General features: G+C 39.7%; 1 protein-coding gene across 1 annotated transcript; it reads right to left on the reverse strand.

Moving 5' to 3' along the window:
- Positions 1–2,403: 2,403 nt before the first annotated feature.
- On the reverse strand, positions 2,404–18,797 carry tmc1 (transmembrane channel-like 1). Its single transcript, XM_044197215.1, has 20 exons — positions 12,911–18,797; positions 10,691–10,714; positions 9,638–10,088; positions 9,356–9,544; positions 9,129–9,219; positions 8,941–9,022; positions 8,634–8,740; positions 8,375–8,473; positions 8,076–8,218; positions 7,855–7,999; positions 7,568–7,762; positions 7,128–7,307; positions 6,892–7,044; positions 5,188–5,316; positions 4,945–5,012; positions 4,522–4,761; positions 4,316–4,441; positions 4,085–4,163; positions 3,329–3,467; positions 2,404–2,984 (listed from the first exon to the last, which is right to left on the reverse strand). The coding sequence occupies exons 1-20, from the start codon at positions 12,945–12,947 to the stop codon at positions 2,758–2,760; spliced, it is 2,904 nt and encodes a 967-aa protein (XP_044053150.1). The 5' UTR covers positions 12,948–18,797; the 3' UTR covers positions 2,404–2,757.
- Positions 18,798–20,370: the final 1,573 nt, after the last annotated feature.

Raw genomic sequence — 20,370 nt, forward strand, 5'->3', positions numbered from 1 at the left:
AGGGACAAGTCAGTCCATTTTACAAGCTGTTCATTAAAGGATAGGTTCACATTTTTTCAAGCCTATCTTAAAACAATACTAACATGTGCATTGAAAGAGTAATTGGTTGATGGAATCGTTCATCTTAACATAAATAATAATGAAAAAATCCCTTTATAAAGTGGTTCCAATATAAGTGATCCACAGTCCTCGTTCTGTGAAAAACAGTTCAGCTCAATTTAATATTAGGCTTTCAGCAGTCTGAGTTAGTCAAATTAAGTGGGTATTTTTGGAAAATACCTGCTTCATTTGACTGCTCAAGCCTCATATCAGCCTCAGGTGAACTTTGGAATCAATTTGTTTATTGTGTTTTAGGACAGATTTTAAAAAATGTGAACCTAACTGACTGAGGGACGAACAATGTTGCCTAATGTTCCTGTCCACATTATGTGTTTGAACCACTAAGGTGCAGCTACTACCTGTGTGGTTAATGGTCAAATGTCAGATCTGACCTTTTGAATAATACAGGAGGAAACAGGAGACGCAAGGCTGCTATGCAGCTAACACAGAGAGCAGCACACTTCCGGGGATTATATGAATGCTGGCTTGAAAGCTTGTACCTGAAAGACAAGCTAAGCCCTCAGGGTTGGAGCTTTTCATGTCACTCCACCTCATGATTGTCCCCTCCACTTCCTGCAACCATCCAATACTCCTCTCCATCAGTCTCCATCTCACTATACTGTACTTAGGCCATGAGAAGGCCTAACTTTTAAGATCCATTAACTAAAAAGTGTCTAACTTTCCACAAGTTCACACTGAGGCTCAGTGCCAACCTTTACTCTCCAAAGCAAAACTGTACACCATCCGAGCAGTCAAATCAGTGCTCGTTGCGCCGCAATGTCTCACTCCTCCCTTCATTGCTGTTTGTGAATAAGAGATGCCCATTGTTGTACGGCGGACATTGAGATATCCGGCAATGTGTAACCCATCATGGCTCAGTTTTCTGCCACATCGTACCAGCATGGAGAGAGACTGGGACGGAGCCAAAACACAACCCTAGTAGGAGGGTGAAAGAGCGGGCATCCCAGGGTTGGTATTACCTGGATAAATAAGAGTGAGGCAGATTATGACATAGTCTCCAATATACAGAGAAGATGGAGGCTTTACTTGTCTCCTTACCAACAACTCCTCAGTCTTCTTCATTGGATAATGTGATTGATAATTCTTGGCCAACGATGAAAGAATAAAGCTTAAAAGCTTACTTCATCACTAGTTCTCAAATAACTGCAGAATTAATACTTAATGCTTACTTGCCATGAATTGATCATGAGCATCAATGGAAGTGGGTTTGATTGGCATTGTAATTTAATGTCAGTGACATTATGAGCTTGTTGACTTGTTGTCTTAAATGATTTAGACACAACCCTTATTCCTCACTGGCAACCCTTACATTGCACACATCTTAAATTTCAATTAAACAAGACTTTGAATGACAATCAATATATAGAATTTCAGGTTAACAAAGTTTAACTAATGAGACAACAGCATCACTTTTGACTGACGGGTCAGCTAAATGACAAGTTGAGGGAAAGGACCACTCGGTGTCAAGTGCATAGCAGAATCAGCTATTGGGACACTGGATATGGCCATGCGGTTATCAGATTATACAAGTCAGACATCCATTCTACGTGATGAAGGTCAGGAGACCACAATCAGTGGATTTACAGTGACAGCTCAAATCTGTATGTTTGGCACAGATTAGATTTTTTCTTTGTTGTCCGAAAAAGGAATAATCTGACACTCTTTGTGTGTGTTTTCCAAGTTCAGAGCTCACTCAGTGAATCGTATCTATATTACACAGGTGAAAAACAGATTTAAGTTGAGTATGTAAGTCCAGCTGGAGATCCATTTAAGCCTAGCTCTCTAGGTTAAATGGCCTCCATGTCTAATGAATTGTTTAAGACTTTGGCCCAGTCACAGGTCCAGGGACAGCTGTGCTCAGTGTCTGGGAGGCCAAGAGAAAAATATATGTACGAGTGGTTCAAAATGATTATAATTTTGAATATAACTAAACTGATTTGTTAGGAAATTGAAGGATCAACTGAGGTTAACAACCAAAGTTAAAGCATGGTTATCGCATGTGATGTCATCTTATACGTCTTCAAAGACAAAAAAGATGTATAGAATTAATCAAAAATAAATGGATACAATTTTTTTAAAACCTCCATGTGGTAAAAATAATTTTTTCTTGAATGATGAGTTGCTGTGATATGAAGGATTAGGCCATGCAGAGCTAATATGGAGACCTCTGTGTATATACCGTAAAGACGGAAAGCAAGCTGCACCCCTGTATATAGTAATGTAGTATAAAGATACATTAATGTTTTCCCTGTTTTGTATGCTGCATAGACGGAGGAGGAACTGTCAGCTTATTAAAATTTTAATAAATTTACAACAGATTTAATTTAATGATTAGTGGTTTCAAAAGACACTGACACATAAGAAATGTAATGTAACATTTAAAGAAAATTATATTCTGCTCTTGTTAACATTTATGTAGTAAACAAACAAACAACTAATAATTTTAAATGCTTACAGCTTCTTTTTATCATAAACACACAGTTTGAAAAAACACTTTTATTCAGGAGAAAATCTCACTATGTGCCATCAAGTCAGCATTCTTATTCCTCTCAGTTCACAGTGTACATCTGAACATGAATTTCTCAATAAAGTGCTTGGTTTTGAGTGACATTTGCTAACATGTTGTTTTTCACTCCCTCAGTGTCTCTGCAGGCTCGGCACCCTGTGCATCCTGGGTTCACTTTGCCGAGGGAAACTGGGCAAGAACCCATGAGCCCCGTGGTTGCCATGGTGATAGGTCCTGGGGACAGGGGCTCTGGTGGCTGGAAGTTGGCGCTCTTGGTCTCTAACAGGAGGAGGAGGGTTGCGTCCATTCTTACCATGATACAGCCGCTGACTACTGCCCTGGTTTTCTTCCCCATCTGCTGAAGGAAAGTAGATTAAGAGAAATTTATAATTTCAGATGTGGGAGGGCGAGACAACTTATTAACCATATGCTGTGCTGCAAAATGCTGTAGCATCACTGTATTGACTCTTGTAACAGTAGCTAAAGCATTTTAATAAATCTTTATATTTATTTTTACACTCTGGCTTGTCTAATAACCTTTTATCAGTTTCAGGGCTCCATAGTTTGAGACCAAAGGCAACTTTTGTAATTAAAGTTTAATCGATTTTTTTTTTGTTTGATTGTTTTTGTTTACATTAGATCTTTATTATCCAATTATAAAAATCCTCTGTTTCATTTTTAGTTAAAATTCAAAAGTCTCACCCTCTTGGTCTTGTAGTGAAGTGTTGTTGTTCTTTTGTTGCTCTGCAGCCTGTGATGATGTAGCTTTTCTGGCCTCCTCTAGATCCATTTGCGCCTTCAGCGCTGCTCGTTTGTTCTTTTTCTTGTTCTCCTCATTTTGCTTGAAATGGACATACAAGCAATTATAAGACTGACTGCAGAAAACTTATTCAGTCCACCCACAGAACATTTTAAAGTTTAAAAATGTAGAATAAGGCTTACAGAAATGCGCATCAGTTCTTATGTTACTTTTATTCAGCTGCTGCACTTGACAGGCCACACAGTGATTGTTAATTGTCCAGTCCACTGGTTTTGTGAACAGATATGAGCTGTGACTCTGCTGCTCTCTGCTGGAGTGATGATACTAATACAGCTACTGTGGCCACAGACAGACACCACAGTGGCTTCAAGTGGTCTATTTGTGCATCTACACACTGTTGGGAAGTTTCAAAGCAGCTAAAATTCAATGGAAAAGCAAATTTGGAGGACAAACAAACAACAAACATGATAATTTCTTACCTTTACTTGCCCAAAATTATATTCCCCCTCTATATTTAGAATGTTAGAGGTTAACATTGTGACATACTATATTTCACAAAATTTCCTCAACTTTCCACCCTTATCACTTGACTATGAGTGTCATTCATGTAAAATTTCCAAGTGCAAACTTTATTTATCTGTATTCGAAATCAGATAAAAGCTAGATGAGAGGAAAAATAAAATCTATTTTCGGGTTACCGTTTGTAGTTTTTTCTTCAGTTCCACATTAGCTTCTTTGTAGCTTTTGGATGTGGATTGCAAGTAATAAATGGCCAGTCTGAAAGATAAAATACTGGATTATTACTGTCAAAGAACCTTAAACACTTACCACTGAAAGGAAATGATGACAACATGGTCATGCAAAAATATCTCAAGCTGTGCAAAAAATCTATATTCATGCAGTCTGCTGCTGAGTGTTTGCTGACTCACACCATAAGCAATATGAAGGGTAGCACCAGTCCAGGGTTAGAAGCATAGCTGAACACTTTACTAAACCAGGCAGGAAAGTCCGACTCAAGCGTCTCTTGGATCACATCAAACATACGTTTTTTCCCACTAAGGAGAAGACAATGGTTATGACAGAAAATCAGGTAATCAAATTATAAATGCCAGATCCCTTGACTAAGCATCATTACCTGAAGGGTCCGCAGTCAAAGGAAGGGGGGATGGTGACAATGGTGTAGATGGCAGGCAGAGTGGACAGGAAGAGGATGACCAGCAACATGGCCATGTAGAAGTTGTTGGAGCCAGAAGCCTTGAAGACCCTTTCCTGCGGCACATTACAGCACATAACAGCCCAGCACTGCAGATACATGGACACGTGGAGCCGGAGGACGTTTAGGGCAGGCAGGCAGGGGGCATAGAAAGCACCCATCCTGGGGGGGAAAATTAAGCAAAACACTGAGTGGAGCTGCTATTCATCATCACTAAGTAGTTTTCCATGATACCAGTGCTGCTGGTTATAAATAAAACACAAAAATGAAAAGCGAATTTCATGATATTGCTTAATATGTCTTTTTGAACCTGCTGATATAAATGAAATCAATGTTGTTTCTTACCATATCATTCCTTGATTGAAGATAAGTCCCAGGACATTCCCACTGACATCAAACTCAGAGTAGGACGGCTTTAACAAACAATACAAAAAAGACAAAAATAACTGCTGTGACTCATATTTTCATAGCCAACATTTAAATTCACCTCTAGAAAAAGGTGCACATTTTTAATGTGTAATGACAAATAAATTATACATTCATTGAATTTGGCACAGTCACTATAATCAGTTAGAACAGATTACTCACAAATCCAGCCTCAAGGTCCCAACACCAGCAGTAGTTGAGAAAACGAACAAGCACAGCTCTCAGGAAATCACCAATCAGCAGCGTGATGTAGGTTGTCATGGTATCAGATATGATCAGCCGGACAAACTCCTGCAAAGGATGAAGCAATTATAATAATGGTCACCTTACAGAGATTATACCTTTTTATTTACCACTTTATCACTGAGTATATGTCTCAATATTTAACATGTATGTGTAGTTAATTGTGTACAAAATGTAAGTATATGTCCTACCCAACATAAAATACACTGTATTCAATTCTCAATTCAATCAATCATAAATGTGCACAAAAAATATTGATGGGTCCAGTAGTATGCGAGATTAGCTGCGGACAGACACCCACGGGCATGCACACGCGACCAAAAGCATGATCCCTTCCAAGCTTACTCCTGGCTGAGATAACAAACTCTGTTACTATGAAAAGAAGCAGTATGATATTTCCTCTTTTTCCTCCAGCTTAACTGCTGCTAAAACTGCATTTTCCCATGACAGGATCAGCTCTGCTCCAGACACTAAGAAATTATTTTCCAAAAGCCTCCTCCACCAGCCATAGAACCACCCAACTGCAAATCATCTCCTCTGATTAAGGGTAGTTCACTTATTGCATTTCTCCCTCTCACTGAGGAAGATGTCTCCAAACTTCTGCTCTCAACTTCTGCGAAACTTGTCCTCTGCATCCTATTCTCGCCATCTCACCCACAATCATGCACTTAATAAATGCTTCTCTGGCTTCGGGTACATTCCCCACAATATTGAAAAAGCCAACCCTAAATCCATCTCAAGTTGAAATCTACAGTCCGGTCTCACTACTACCCTTCATATATAAAGCTGTAGAGTGTCTTAGACTTCCTCTCTCTTTCCTATCTGACTGAGTATCTCATTGTACTCCTTGTACAGACAGTGGTCATCTCTCACCTTGACTACTGTAACACCATTCTGGCAGGGCTGCCAGCATGCACAGTAAAACCTTTGCAATGTGCGGCAACACGTCTGTTCTACAACCAGCCAAAGACAGCTCATCCCACTCCACTTTTCATTACTCTCCACTGGCTACCTGTTGCTGCTCACATTAAGTTCAAGTCACTAATGCTCAATAGTGGCCAATAGTATGGCACCTACCTACACGAATTCCCTCATTCATGTTTATGAGACTTCTTGTTCACTATGATCTGCAAATGAATGATGACTAGTCCTATCATCACCTTGTGATCCCTCTCTAGTTCTTTCTCCAAAAAAAAAGCCATTTGCTAGGCACTTATAAGTTACTTCATGCACCTGCAGCCATGTGGCACTTGTGTCAGGTGGGAAAAGTGTTGAGGCACTTGTTCTCAAATGCTTCTCCTTGATCTACTGTCATTTGGATTGTACGTCATTTATACGTCGCTTTGGACAAAAGCGTCTGCCAATTGAATAAAGGTAAATATAAACATAAAAGGACATAATATTGAGCTGAGGTTAAAAAATATTCCATTAAAAATGTCACAATTTCATGGTTATATTACATATTTTGTTCGTATTCATTCATATGATTTCATAATGTCTTATATTTTTATAATATTGCTCTCTTTGGGTACCCATAACTTTATACTTTATATAAATGTAAAAACATTTACATCATATAGTACATAATAGTTTACGCACAACCACACACACATGCACACTGACCTGCCCCACCATGGTCTCCCAGCAGGGCCCTCTGGGCACATCAGCAGGGTGGATAGTGTTAGGTGGAGCAGTGCTGTTTTCTGATACTGTACCATTGTAAAGACTGGCTTCCCATGTGGTTATATTAAACTTTACTATCTTTTCCTCTTCCCTCTGCAACACATATAAACACCTCAGGTATTGTAAAAAATCTAGTATCTCAAGTATTTCACGCATCTACATGCTCTAGTTCTCACTTTGAGGTTGATCTCATCCATGAGTGCAATGATGAAGGTGTAGAGATTTCCCAAGAAGAGGGCAAAGATGCGACCCAGCTGCCACTGCAGGGCGACACGAGGGTGGTAGTTCTCCAGGGTGCTGATGACGTCAAACAACATGGGGCAGAACATCCCCAGTAATGACATGACCATGTTCACCTGAGAAACACAAAGGCCTAGACTAATGAAAGCTTGTGTGACATGTAAGATAACTAAAGGACTGACTGATGGCATTTTTAGTGAGTATAGCCTATTTGTCACTTAGAAATTAAAAAGTTTTATAGGCCAAATTCTTAAAATGATAGTGTTGTGCTAATGCTTTAAAGCCATATATCACATGATAATGAACTTGTTCAGCAAGTCTTGCCTGCTACTAAAATGAGTCATACACTTCTTCCTCTATCATTTCTCATTGCTACCTCATTCCTTTCCCACCAGGTGTGATTTTCCAGTCCATCAAGGGCAAACTTCTGAGAGCGACGCACTACAAAGTAGATGAGGTATCCACTTCCTGCTAAGCAGCACAAGACCAGGAAGTTGGCCAGCACACGCAGAAAACGAGTCAGATGGATGTTGTCATCCTTTCGGCTCTCTTGCTCCTCTAAGATTGCCTCCTGGAGAGGTAGAAGGAGGGATATACAGGAAAGATATAAATGTTATATAAATGGCATCAATTACCATACTGAATTACCAACAGTCAGCTGACCTTGAAACTGGTGGTGATGGAGGCAAACTTATTGTCTGCAGTTTCAGGGTTTCCTATCAGGTAGTCCCAGCTGGTGAACATTTTCCAGCTGAAATTAAAGCTGTTATCATCTCCAACTCCCGACTCATTTGCATTACGGGCCATCCTTTAATATGAAATACAGATTCAGTATAACATTGTGCCTAAAGGAGATTAATTATACGTAGTCATAATAAACATACGTTCTTATGACCACCATATAGCTATAGGCCACTGTTCCCACACCAACCAGGAAGTATGACAAAGGCATACGGAACTTGAGCCAGCCAATGGCACGCTGGCTGTTGTAGTAACCGTAGAAGAGGACTGAATACTGAGCGTAACCCTGTGGATACAAATTGTAGCTGAGGTGATCTGCAACAAAGAATGCATCAATATATTTCCAATGTGAAATGACTCACAGGCATATGTAACAAAAAAACAACATGTTATTTGAAGAGCTTGAGGTGAGTGTGATTTTGCACGTGTGTAATTAACTGACTCCAAAGTCCCATAAGACAGCAAAGTCCATGGCACTAGCCTCCTCAGCCCTGGGGACAGTCTTTCTTGGGATGCTGCCATAGGGCCGCCCCATTAATGCCTGTTAGCAATACGCAGGGGAGCAAGGAGGGTCATTAGAAAAAAACTCAAAGCATGCAAACAAACAGAATGAACAGAGAAATATACATGAGAGCAAAACTACAGATACAATACAAAGAAATTATGACTTGTTTCTTATGAAAAAAAGCCATGTACAGTACCTCTGGCACCATAACCAGGCCAAAGGTCAGACCAAACAAGATCATATTGATGCCATACATCCACCTCAGGAAGATAAAGTAAGAGGCAACTGAGGAGCCAAAATGACCTGAGAGGCAGAGGGAATAAATTTGAGGATGATTGTTACACCAGTAATGACTTTCTGAAAGCAGAGAAGCTGGGGAATTAAATGTGAAGCCTGCAAGACATACAGTATGAGCTATATGATTCATCTTTCATAGTCTAGATATAATAATATAACACTACTAGACATGAAGTTTGACACTATGAGGAGAAAACATTGCTTACTTTCAATCTCCTTGATTTTCATCTCCCATGGAATGCAGGTAGTTTTGAAGTTTTCAAAGTCCCGCTGAAACTTCATCCATTTCTACAAAATGAATATAATTAAATAAAAATGCACAGTATATTCAATATAATTATTTGAATAATTAAATAAATAAATACTGATATCAAATCAGTCTATGATTCCTTACCTTGGTCATCATGACCTTGTATGCATAGAGTTTCCTGCCTTTCCCTTTCCCCAAAGCTCCCTCATATTTCTCCACAAACTCCTGAGACTCCCTATAAGGAAGAAGATGATTTGATTCAGAGTGAATTACAGCTCACATGCTGTATTACAGCTGATCCTGAGAACTCAGGGGATTTCAGGATCCTAATTCGAAGTGCGTTTCAATAATAACGCTGTGAGTGAATTTACCGCAAAGTCACAAGTTTCTTTTTCATTGGCCAGGGTTTTCCCCTCAGACCTTGGATCAGTTTCTTCCTTTCATCCACTGCCTCCTTCAGCTTTTCCAGCTCCTCTGGTGACAGAGACTCTGGCCTCACCTCTTTCTCCTCCTTGTCCTCTACTTCTTTGTCATCTGCCTCACTTGTCTCCTGTTCTGAACTGAGGCATAAAGGAGTAGTGTGTTTAATGTCTTTGCACGTTTCTTGTGTGAATGACACGATAGTTGTGAAAAATAAAGATAAGAGATAATACCTTGTTTCCACTACTTTCTTGTGCTTTTTCTTCTTCACTTTCCTCTTTACTGTATGTTTACCTCCTTCCTCTTTGTTCTCTTCTTTTTTGGCACTTCCATGTTTCTTTTTTCCCTTGGCATTTCTTTCTTCAGCTTCTCCCTCGTCCTGCTCGATTGTTCTTGTTTTTTCATTTTTGGTATTCTTCCTCGTTTTTGCCACCTTACCACTTTTTATTTTGGCCTTCCCCTCCTCGTCCCCCTCTCTTCCTTCTGCTTCTTTCTTTCTTCTCCTGCCCCTTTCTCTTTTCTCAGGCCTGGCTTGTAATTCCTCTTCCCCTTCTCTTGCTCTAGATGCTCCTTTTCTCCTCCTATTCCCCCTCTTCTTCTTCTCTCTACCACCATCCCTTCTTTTTCTTCTGTGTCTTTCCCTCTCATGTTCCTCTCCAAAAGTGGAAACATCATCCTCGTCAACTGTAGTAAAAACGTAGAAGCCGTTTATTCCATGTTGCAATAAGCTTTAACATGCTGCACAGATTATTTACACTCACTCCCACTCACATCATTGATACTTCAGTGATGTCACTTTCTGTCTCTGTGCTATAAACCCAATTATCTTATCACAGTATTGTGAAGATTGTAATTGTTCTCTACTCAATTAAATCATCTCCTTTTCTCTGTCACTGATACATTTTATATCCAGGTGTAATAATCCTGTGATAATTGGGGACACGGGTCATGACATAGGGGCAAAAGGGAGTGTACATATTATACAGGACTGGGTATGGGGGAAAAAAACTGCAGTAGAAAGCCAGATGGGTACATGGTAGCAGCAGAGACAGTGGCACTTCTGACCGAAGTGAAGGAACAACTGTTCAAAAACAAACAGCTCCCACATGATCCCAACACCAGGTACAGGATAAATACATTAAAGACCATTAAGAAGTCAATACTCCTCGGCCTCTCTAATAATTTTGTTGAATTAGGACAATTCTTCATGATCACCTTACCAATAGAAATGGCCTGAACCATAGGAACCTTTAGTGATTAATGTAATAACATAAGAACCCACTCACCTGCAAATCCCAGTCCAATGTCAACTGTGGGAGAGAGAGAGACATTAGGATTGTAAACAAGGTGAGAAAACTCAACATTTTTGAGACTGTCCAACTTTTACTGTTCAACTGTTAACTTGGAGTACTTTAATATTTTACATTGTTATGACGTCTAATTTCTGCTTCTGTCAGTTTACACCAAGTTATAAGAACTCACATCAGTACATTATGTCAACATGAGTTAATTTCTGCACTTGACTTTCAAATGTGATCAGTTGTAGTATTATTAAGTTGACTCATTGGTCATAGAATAAAGATGTTAAAACTTTTGTTGACATGTCTCCAGATATATGTTGGGATGTCCAATATTGCAGTGCCTGCTACTTTAAGTGGGCAGGCAGTGACTGACGTGGATACCTATCTTCATCGTGGTTTGCACTGTTTTAATTTTCATGACAGAGATAAAGTCCATGTGACTCATCTGAGAAACATAACAAGACACATACCGGCCTCCATCACGTAACATTCTTCAACTTAGAAAATAGATGGCTTTTTTGGAGAATTATGTCCAAATATAATGCATGGTGGGAAGAATATGCTAATAAGCTAACCATGTTTTTAAATAACTAAATTTGATGAGTCAGGTGAACAATGAGTTGGACATTCAGTCGACTCATTTTAAGTTAAAAGACTGGACTCATAATTAAAAGTTCAGAAAGTGATAATGACACAATTTAAGTTGACCTGACTTAAAACTGACAAACTTGTCTAATTACACTGAAGTATTCATAAAAGAAGAGTTTATTCAATAAAAGTGAGGATGAGATTTCACAGTGCAGAGAAGTATGTTATGAAGTAAATATGAAGTAAACTACAAAAGAAAGAAGTAAACAAAACGTCCTCACTTTATCAGGACTCGCTCACTTTTGTTGAAATAAGATACTGGCTTGGTTTTCTGGCACAACTTCAGTTTTTTCAGAATCAGAATCAAATCAGAATCAGAAATACTTTATTGATCCCCGTAGGGAAACTCTGTTACAGTAGCTTGCCTTTACGTCAGTGCACACAGGAGAAAGTACTAGAAAACAATATGATACACTATAAAACACTATAAAACAGGTCAGAAAATAAATTAAGTATCTTTTTTTTTATTAAGTATTTCTTTAAATGCTGAAAAATGACGTCAAAGTCTGACCAGCTTGTAATCGTAGAATATAGAAAGAATATAAACTGGCATTTTTACAGTATTGTAGCTAAATGAGCACCATCATTTAAAGCTCTTTCTGAAAAAGCGCTATGATAGGAAACATTTGTGTTATTGATTTTTTTCTCTTCTTTTATTAATTCCTACTTTATTGTTCTTTTCTTCTTCTGAGGTCTCATGTTTATCATGTTTTTTTCAGGTCAAGTATATACAGTAATTCCTCTACAACATAACCAACCCCTTCCACCTCTGATAACCTCAGCTTTATAAATCCAGTCTCTTTGTTATATATTTAATACAACTTTGACCCCTTTTCACTGGAAGAGCTTATCCTACCGAATTGTTTGCCTGGCACTATTGTCCTGCAGTAAAGGGGAATAAAGAGGAAAACAAAGAGGACCACTGATAAATTGAACATATATTTATGTAGTCAGCCCATTGATGTGTGTCCTTAGTGTAACTGGAGTGGCCAGCACACAGGTCATTACGGCTGTGTGCAGCAGAGGGGCACAAAAGAGGCAAACAATAGCCTAATGAAGGGAGACAGGGTGGCTAAGCCCACAAGGACGGGGGAGACAGACGAGGGCCAAAGGCCAGTGGATAAATATGTTTGAGCTGGTCGATGGGTGGCCTATTATTGATGATTAAAACCAGAAATCCAGTATTAATAGCTGTACTGTTTTTACTTGTCTGTTCTATTCACATTACGGAAGTTAAGGCTTTTCAAATTCAAAATATGGATATTTTTCCCCCAACATAGGTTAAAATCAGTTATCACAACTATATCATAAACGCACCACAAACACAGAGACCAAAGGGCCTTGCTTTATTTAAATAATCATTATCATATAATCATAATAATCATATTTTCTCCTCATGACCATGTTGACATGACAACTAAAAATTTAAGATAATTTACAGCAGATTATTGCAAGTACATCTATCAGACTTTCATCTCCACGGGCACAAAGAATGAATGTCCTCTATTAACAAAACTCCTGCGTCATGTGAAAACCAGAATAGCAATTTGGTCTTACTGTCATTTTCAGAGGTGATCAGACTGTCTCGAGGCATCTTCCTGTCATGGTCCTGTACCCCCTGTGCATATGTGAGGTGGAAATGAAGGTTTCAATGGTCTCTCTCTTCCTCCTGCATCTTTACGGGGAAGGATGCCGTTTATCCAAGCCACACACTGCCATGGGAATGAAGAGTGTGTGTGTGTGTGTGTGTGTGTGTGTGTGTGTGTGTGTGTGTGCACGCGTGAGTGTGTGTGTGTTGAGGGACTGGTACATGATGAGCAGCTCGCATGAGAAGTTTACCTTTTTCTCGCCACCCATCGACCCGAAACAGGGACAATGACAACATGGAAACCCTAGAGCCACGCAATTTCACTAGCGATAAATTATTCAGAACACTTATGACTGCCTTTATGCAGCTGTGTGTATATTTGTGAATGTTTGAGTGTGTGTGTGCTTAAAAGATCCTGTAAAAGACAAAAATGTGAGGGTTATGAGAGCAGCAGGCCTAAGCCATGGTCATGACTCTTTGAGAGACTGTTTTCACTGCATCAACAGATGACTCTGCTGTTAGGGTTCACTGAGAAGTGACATTCAAAAATCACATTCACCTCATGTAGCTGAATGTCCTGTACAGATGGCTTCCTGATTTTTCACATACCCCTCTCTATTTTCCTTCTGTCCCCACGCACTGGCCCTTGACACACATCCTCCTCATTTGTGAATGAGCCCCTATGGCTAAAAGTAGCAGCATTCATCTATGTAAAGCACCAGTAAAGAAGTAAATCAAATGGGACTGTGGAATCCATCCCTGGCCAACTATTTCTTTAAACACACTTTTCATTTTTCTTTGAGTATGGTGTCTTACAGGTTTGTGTAAAAAATAACTATAGCACCAGTCAGTCTGTTAACTGGGCTCTTATTTCCCAAGTAATGGTAAATATTTATCTGTGAGTTGTGCAGATGTTTCTGGTTACAAAACCATTTATATTATGAAGCTAAAATAAAGGCCAAATCTGACATTTCACAGTGTGTTAGGTTTTGATCCTGGCTGGTGAAGAATATGAAATGAATCACAGATATTGTCTCAGTCTTGTGCGTCTGTGTAGGTTTCTGGACTAATTCAGCCATTGGACGCATCTGAATGTGTGTGTGCTTGCATGATAGTTTTGAGGTGAAAAGAATTTGTCACATTAGGGAGACTCACCTCCCATTTAGGGATGAAAAGTTTGTCCTGACAAAGTAAACTATTACATTCTAGGGTTAAGACGTGGGTTAGTGTAAGGGTTGGGGTTAGGTATGCAGTGTACTTTTCACTTAGGAGGACTTACATTAATTCCTTGGAGACTTACACCAACCTTAACTAGTTTCTCCTGTGGTTTGTGGAGAACTAAGAGTTTGACAAACATGCGAAAATGTAATGTTTACATTTGAGAAGCCTATGTGCGCGCAGAGCAAGCCTTGGGACCATGTGAAGCATCAGGATTAATGTAGAATGAAAATTATGGAAATTTTCACTATAAAAAATGGTGTCATACTGACATGGCTAAAAAATGAGGCAAACGTACTGTAGAGGGTGGTGTTGCTCTGTATTGGAATGTGTAGGAAGAGACACTTCTGCCTTGGTAAAGAAATTTTTTTATCTTGAACTGACTTGTTTTCTGTATGTGTGTCTGTATCTCACAGATATGTAAGTTTGTGTACAATTCGTGTGTGATATGGGGGCATGGAGAGTAGGAGAGATATCAGTTTCTTCTTGCTAAAGTTAGCTGTGGCTACGAGGAAATCATTGAAGAGAGAGGTGAGGGAGGTTGTCAAGGCCACTTGAGCAGAGGGTGGCATCAAAACAAACTGCAAGATGCATCTGACTGTAAATGGATACATCACTGCAGTACAGCTAAAACGATTATCGAGGGAATACATTACAGAGTACCAAACTGTATACAAGGTTTCATGGTTGTTCAGGATACTTAATAAAAAGAAGCAAAAGGAGTTCATTCCTGTCATAAAACTGATACTGATAAAATTGGGTACCACACATATTATTTGATATTAAAGGGTTGATCCATGCAAATAATAAGAATGATACAAACTTACCTCCTGTGGTATCTAGCCATGCAGATTGTTTTGGTTTATTTTGTCCAAGTTTTGTGAAGTCTTTCTGAGATTTCTGCCTCCATACCCAAAACTATGGGATGGAATTGTGTTTGGGGTGCTCACAGCATTAAACAATGTGTTTTTCCAGAAACAATGTCCCAGTTACTCAGGATAATTCACAGACCTCATTGGAACAACTTTCTAACAAAGAAATAGGCCCTGGACAAATGAATCCAAAACCATCTGCATGGTGAGAAAATTGTTTTATTCTTTTTAAATTTGGATGAACACACCCTTTAAGGAGAAGGATTTGTACAAGTGATGTGACCTTATGGGCACATGCAATATTTTAATACACACCTTTCTGTCACATTATGTGAACTTGAGAATGTGCATTATATGGTACTTATTTGCAACATGTGTAATGCCTTTAAAGTCATGCCTTTTTAAGGTTTATGAACAGAACAGGGAATCAGAATGGGACATATTCGTGGAAAAAAGAGGATTATAGCAATCACAAAGTATATTGCTCAAAGGTTTAAAATAACCTTCTTTATGGAGAGTAAAAAAGAGATCATGAAATCTTATCAAAGGTTCATATGTGTGTGTGAGGAAATGATAGGAGTGTGTCACTGTACATTCACAGCACAGTTTGTTGTTTTTTTGTTAGGTGAAACACTAAAAGCACTTGTAGCTTATCACTGTACAGGCATTAGACCGTGATTCATCTCACAGTCTGTGTGGTAAAAGGGTAGTGAGTCCTGCAAAGTGCCTGCATGTACTGAGTTAAGCAGCAGCTCTATAACAGATGTCACAAGCTCCCTGCCCTCCAATGCAGGTTAGAGAGGCAGGAAAAACAACACTGACTCGGAGGAAGCCTGACTATTGAGGTCTAAGGCATTGTACTGTACCTTGCTAAAAATAACTGTGAGGAGTTAATAGGGAAAAATCCTTTATCAGAAGGGTTTGGGGTTATCATAAGCAATCTACAAAGTTGAGGAAATTTCTTCAAAACAAAGTTAGCAGTTCTTTGCAGCTGGTCAGAGTAGGTTAAAAGTCTGTTTCCTTTAGTGCCCCGTAACAGTCAAAAACAAATGCACAAACACTGCCGGTATGACCGATTCTTTCTCTGCCGATAACGATCAACCCGTGAACTTTGTATAGCAATAAAGTCTCTTCAGCTCCACAACTGTTGACACTAAATGTAAAGCAGCAGGGAGTTGTGGCTCTGAGGGCAAAACTTGTGTTGTTTTTGTCAGAGAGAGAGAAGGGAGCTGAGAGGGGGGTGCAGGTTAATCAGGTGTGACTCAGCCTATAAACACATTTTTGCCGAAGGGATTCAAAATGAGACAAACATGGCATACAGAGTCTTGTCATTGAAGACGTCCAAAGCACACAGTATCATGTGTAGTTTCAATGTGATACAGATTGTTTACCAAGAAGACTGTCTGGGATGATTGAGAGGTTAGACTTGTTTTTCACTATAGAGAGACTATAGAAAACAGACTACTTTGTATTGTACTACTGGTGTTGGAATTTCTTCCTAGTTTAATACCAAGTCATTACAACATCCACTGAGGGGAAAAATTAAATTAAATAGTCACAAATTGGAACATTATTCCATCAGAAACCCACTTGTCTTTATTTCGAAACGTAGCCCTTGCCCAGCTGGATTCCTTGTTTTCCCCTTCACCTAAATTCCTTCTTCCTGTTTCTGGGTGTTTCTGCGGAGGAGAACTGACTGTTGTCCCAGTATGGAAGTAGAGGAAGAAAGACTACTTTTCAGGAAGGACATTTCGGCCCCTTAACATATCAAGATATCAAGAACGAGAGAGAAAATGAGATAAAGAGATGGTTTACATAGATGGAAGAGGGGAAGTGTGTTGCTCAATTTTGTAGACCGTGTTCATGGCACAGCTACAGTGTGAGTGAGAGAGAAAAAGGGAGCATGGTAAGTATGCGTGAGTAAAACAGCGTCATCAAGCAGGGAGTGTTGTTAGGGGCGGGACTTGGCCGCTGCAATTGACAGATTAAAGCGGTGGAGGCGTGACTTGTCCTTGCAGACAGAGAAGCACGTGGCCAGGCCCGTCTGCACGAGGGAGCAGCAACAAAGACCAGCCAGTCTGGGGAACAGAACAGAACACAGGACATATGCTGCACACACATGTACACACACACTCTCTCTTTCACACGCACACGCACTCACATGCAGGGGTTCACATTTGCTCACCTCACGCAGGCATGCAGTTGTACATAGACTCTCATATATCAGCTGCAAAGGACAAACCCACACAGAGCAGCATGTAAATGGCAACAAATCTTTCTACAGCAATATGAACACATTGTTATATGCATATGCACCACATTTTTGCAACTTTTCATAAGAGCCACACTTGAACACACACACACACACAAACACTATGGTATTCCAACAATCATCCAGATACCCATGTACGGTGACGTTTGTGCGAAGAAGGGAGGAGAAAGGAAGAAGGGTAAGTTTAGAAAGTATGTGAAGTGGTGTGTGTTGGGAAAGTTTGGGGGTAGTCCTCCCTGGTCAGAAATAACAAGAAACACATTCATGAGAGATGCAGAGGAGTTGTGTAGCAGCACAAGTGAGGGACTGAATGGTCAGTAGGTGCTGTATCAGTAGATCACATTCATTTGATCTTGATTTTGGTTGATCTTTCTCTCTCTCTTCATCTCTCTATTTTATATCACATACATTTCTTTCAGAATACCTAATATCTTGCTTCTTGATGCTTTTGCACATACAGTATGTGACCCCAGTGTATTCTACCTCACATGTTTCCTCCAGTGCTTCACTAAGTGTTTCCTCAACAATTATAGCAACAATAGTGTACTGAAAGTAGCGAGGATTTATAACAAAGCTGCCCCTGATCTCCCCAGAAACAAACAGGCACCCTCTGTTCATGAAATGTTTCTCTTTACTTATGTTAACACACACACACACACGGTCACTCCCTTCATGAGGGGGACAGAGCAGGGTGGGGGATCAAGTTTTGAAGCAATAGTTTTAGTCAACCTCAGTGCAGAGCTTATCAAGCCCCACACACAGCTTATGTAAATGGATAAGCTGCCATGTCCACCACTAGCCCTTTTATCAACAGTGTCTCACCACACCGACGCCAGACACAGGCAGGCTGTGCCTCTGTGTGTGTGTGTGTGTGTGTGTCGGGCAGGTCAATATCTGCCTAGTAACTACAGACAGGCTGTTCTAGATTCTCATAAGTAATCCTCACACCCACGTACACACACACACACACACCCAGACTGAAACACAACCAAAAGCATAGCTGCAAATTGTATGCATCTGTTGTCATGGCAACATTGTCACTTTCAGCTCCTCATGTGTGCACGTCATGGTCGGGAAAAAGAATTGTTAGCTTCAACACAACCACCAGCGAGCGCCGTTATACCTAACCACCCACACGCAAACACTCAGTGGTACCAAAACCTACACACACACACACAGAAGCTAAGCTATGACAGCGAGGGGGATGGGTAATGATACTCGACACCTCCCACTCTCTCCTCAGCTGCCCCCCTCCTCTCACTGAAACCCATGAACCTTCACATACTAAACAGACATACATTTCACATACACATGCTCCCTCTTTTCTGCTCCATGAAGGGCTGCGTCAACACAACACTCACACACAAAGACCTCAGTGTAAAACACAAACCAGATTTCCCCTTGCCTTCCCCCAACATCCCTGTGCCTTCTTTACTCACATATGAAAAGCTTATGTCTGTACAATAAGGGAACTACTATTACTACTGTGTATGATACATGGAGGCTGACTTGCATAAAAAAGCCACATGATGAGTTTTTTCACATTTGACTCACCATTCTGTGAGCCAGACATGAAATCTAAACCGTGACATTTAGTAGTTCATCATTTGATTATATTTTTTGATTACACTGTGACTTTAATCAGTGAATAATGTTCCCTGGTTTTTGAGGACCCTACCCTGATACACTGGGTGTAAATTGTATGCAAATTAACCCACTGTCATCAGAGCAAGTCTTTCTGAAAAGCCTAGAAAGAAAAGCAGAAGACAACATTAAAATCATGTGATATCGAATGAATTACTGAAAATTACAAGTGTGAATGTGTTGCTCAAGCCCTTGAGTTAATGATGACTCCCCTTCTTTTTCTTTTATCCACTCCACATGGTAACAGAACTACTGTAGAGCTTGTAAATTACTCAGATAACCACTGGCCATCCAACAGTTATCAGATAATATATCACCAGCTGGCTTTTAGTTATCAGAGCTTGTTGTCAAGCAAAATATTCCCTGAGTATTGCTGCTGATCAATGATCAGGTCTCCTCAACTCTCTTACTGTTTGTGAGAAGAGAGTTCAAACTTTTCTAAACTCATGAGTCTTTTTTAAATGTTTTATTTATGTGGGACTCGGGTCACATTTACAAGTTACACGTCTTTCTTAAAAATAAACAAATAATTCTATAAATAAATAAATACGCAGAATGCTAGATGTCTTTGATGAATACGCAGTATGCTAGGGCTAAAAAATATATTTATGTGATTTATAATTAAGTTTCTGTCAGCCCTCTTTTTTTGGCAAATTGGTTCGAGAATGTTTGTTTAAAAACTTGTTTTTCTATGTTTCAGGCTATACTGTAGAAATAGACATTAACAACATGTCCTCTGTTAATTTATATATATTTTTAATATATATGTTTTGTTACAAGGACAACATGAGGCCAAGTAATAATGAAACCAATGTTCTCTGTGTAAGTAAACATATCTCTGTGTGTGTGTGTGTGTGTGTGTGTGTGTGTGTGTGTGTGTGTGTGTGTGTGTGTGTGTGTGTGTGTGTGTGTGTGTGTGTGTGTGTATTCCCCTTAAGAAAGGTAGGGGAAGATCAGCAGCAGCACCTACTTTTATTTTCACTTGCTACACCTTTTTCCAGTTTCCATGTGAATTCTGGTTTGAACTGGAGCAAACAGATTGTACTAGCCTTCTAAGTTTCCAAGAATCCTCTCAGTGATAGATGACAGCATGTTCCCTCAAACTCACACACACACACAAACGCCACACAGCCCTACCCCAAGTGTTTGTTTTCTGCTCAGCGTGGCCTGTAGTGCCTGGAGATGTGTCTGACGTTATACTGACAAGATGGGGGAATATGTTGGGACTTGTTAGACCTGCAGGGCAAACTATATGCTATACAGCACACATGACACACTGCAAGTGAGTGGAAGCAATGTGTTTCCATATTTCACAAAAACATGACCAGTAGGTGATGTGCTCTTGTGGCTGTTGGTGTTCAAAACAGCAGGCTAAAGTAAAACTTGATAGAACAAAAGAAACCACATGACTGGTTTGATGTTA

Source organism: Siniperca chuatsi, linkage group LG5 (assembly GCF_020085105.1).
Source record: "Siniperca chuatsi isolate FFG_IHB_CAS linkage group LG5, ASM2008510v1, whole genome shotgun sequence".
Lineage (NCBI taxonomy): Eukaryota > Metazoa > Chordata > Actinopteri > Centrarchiformes > Sinipercidae > Siniperca > Siniperca chuatsi.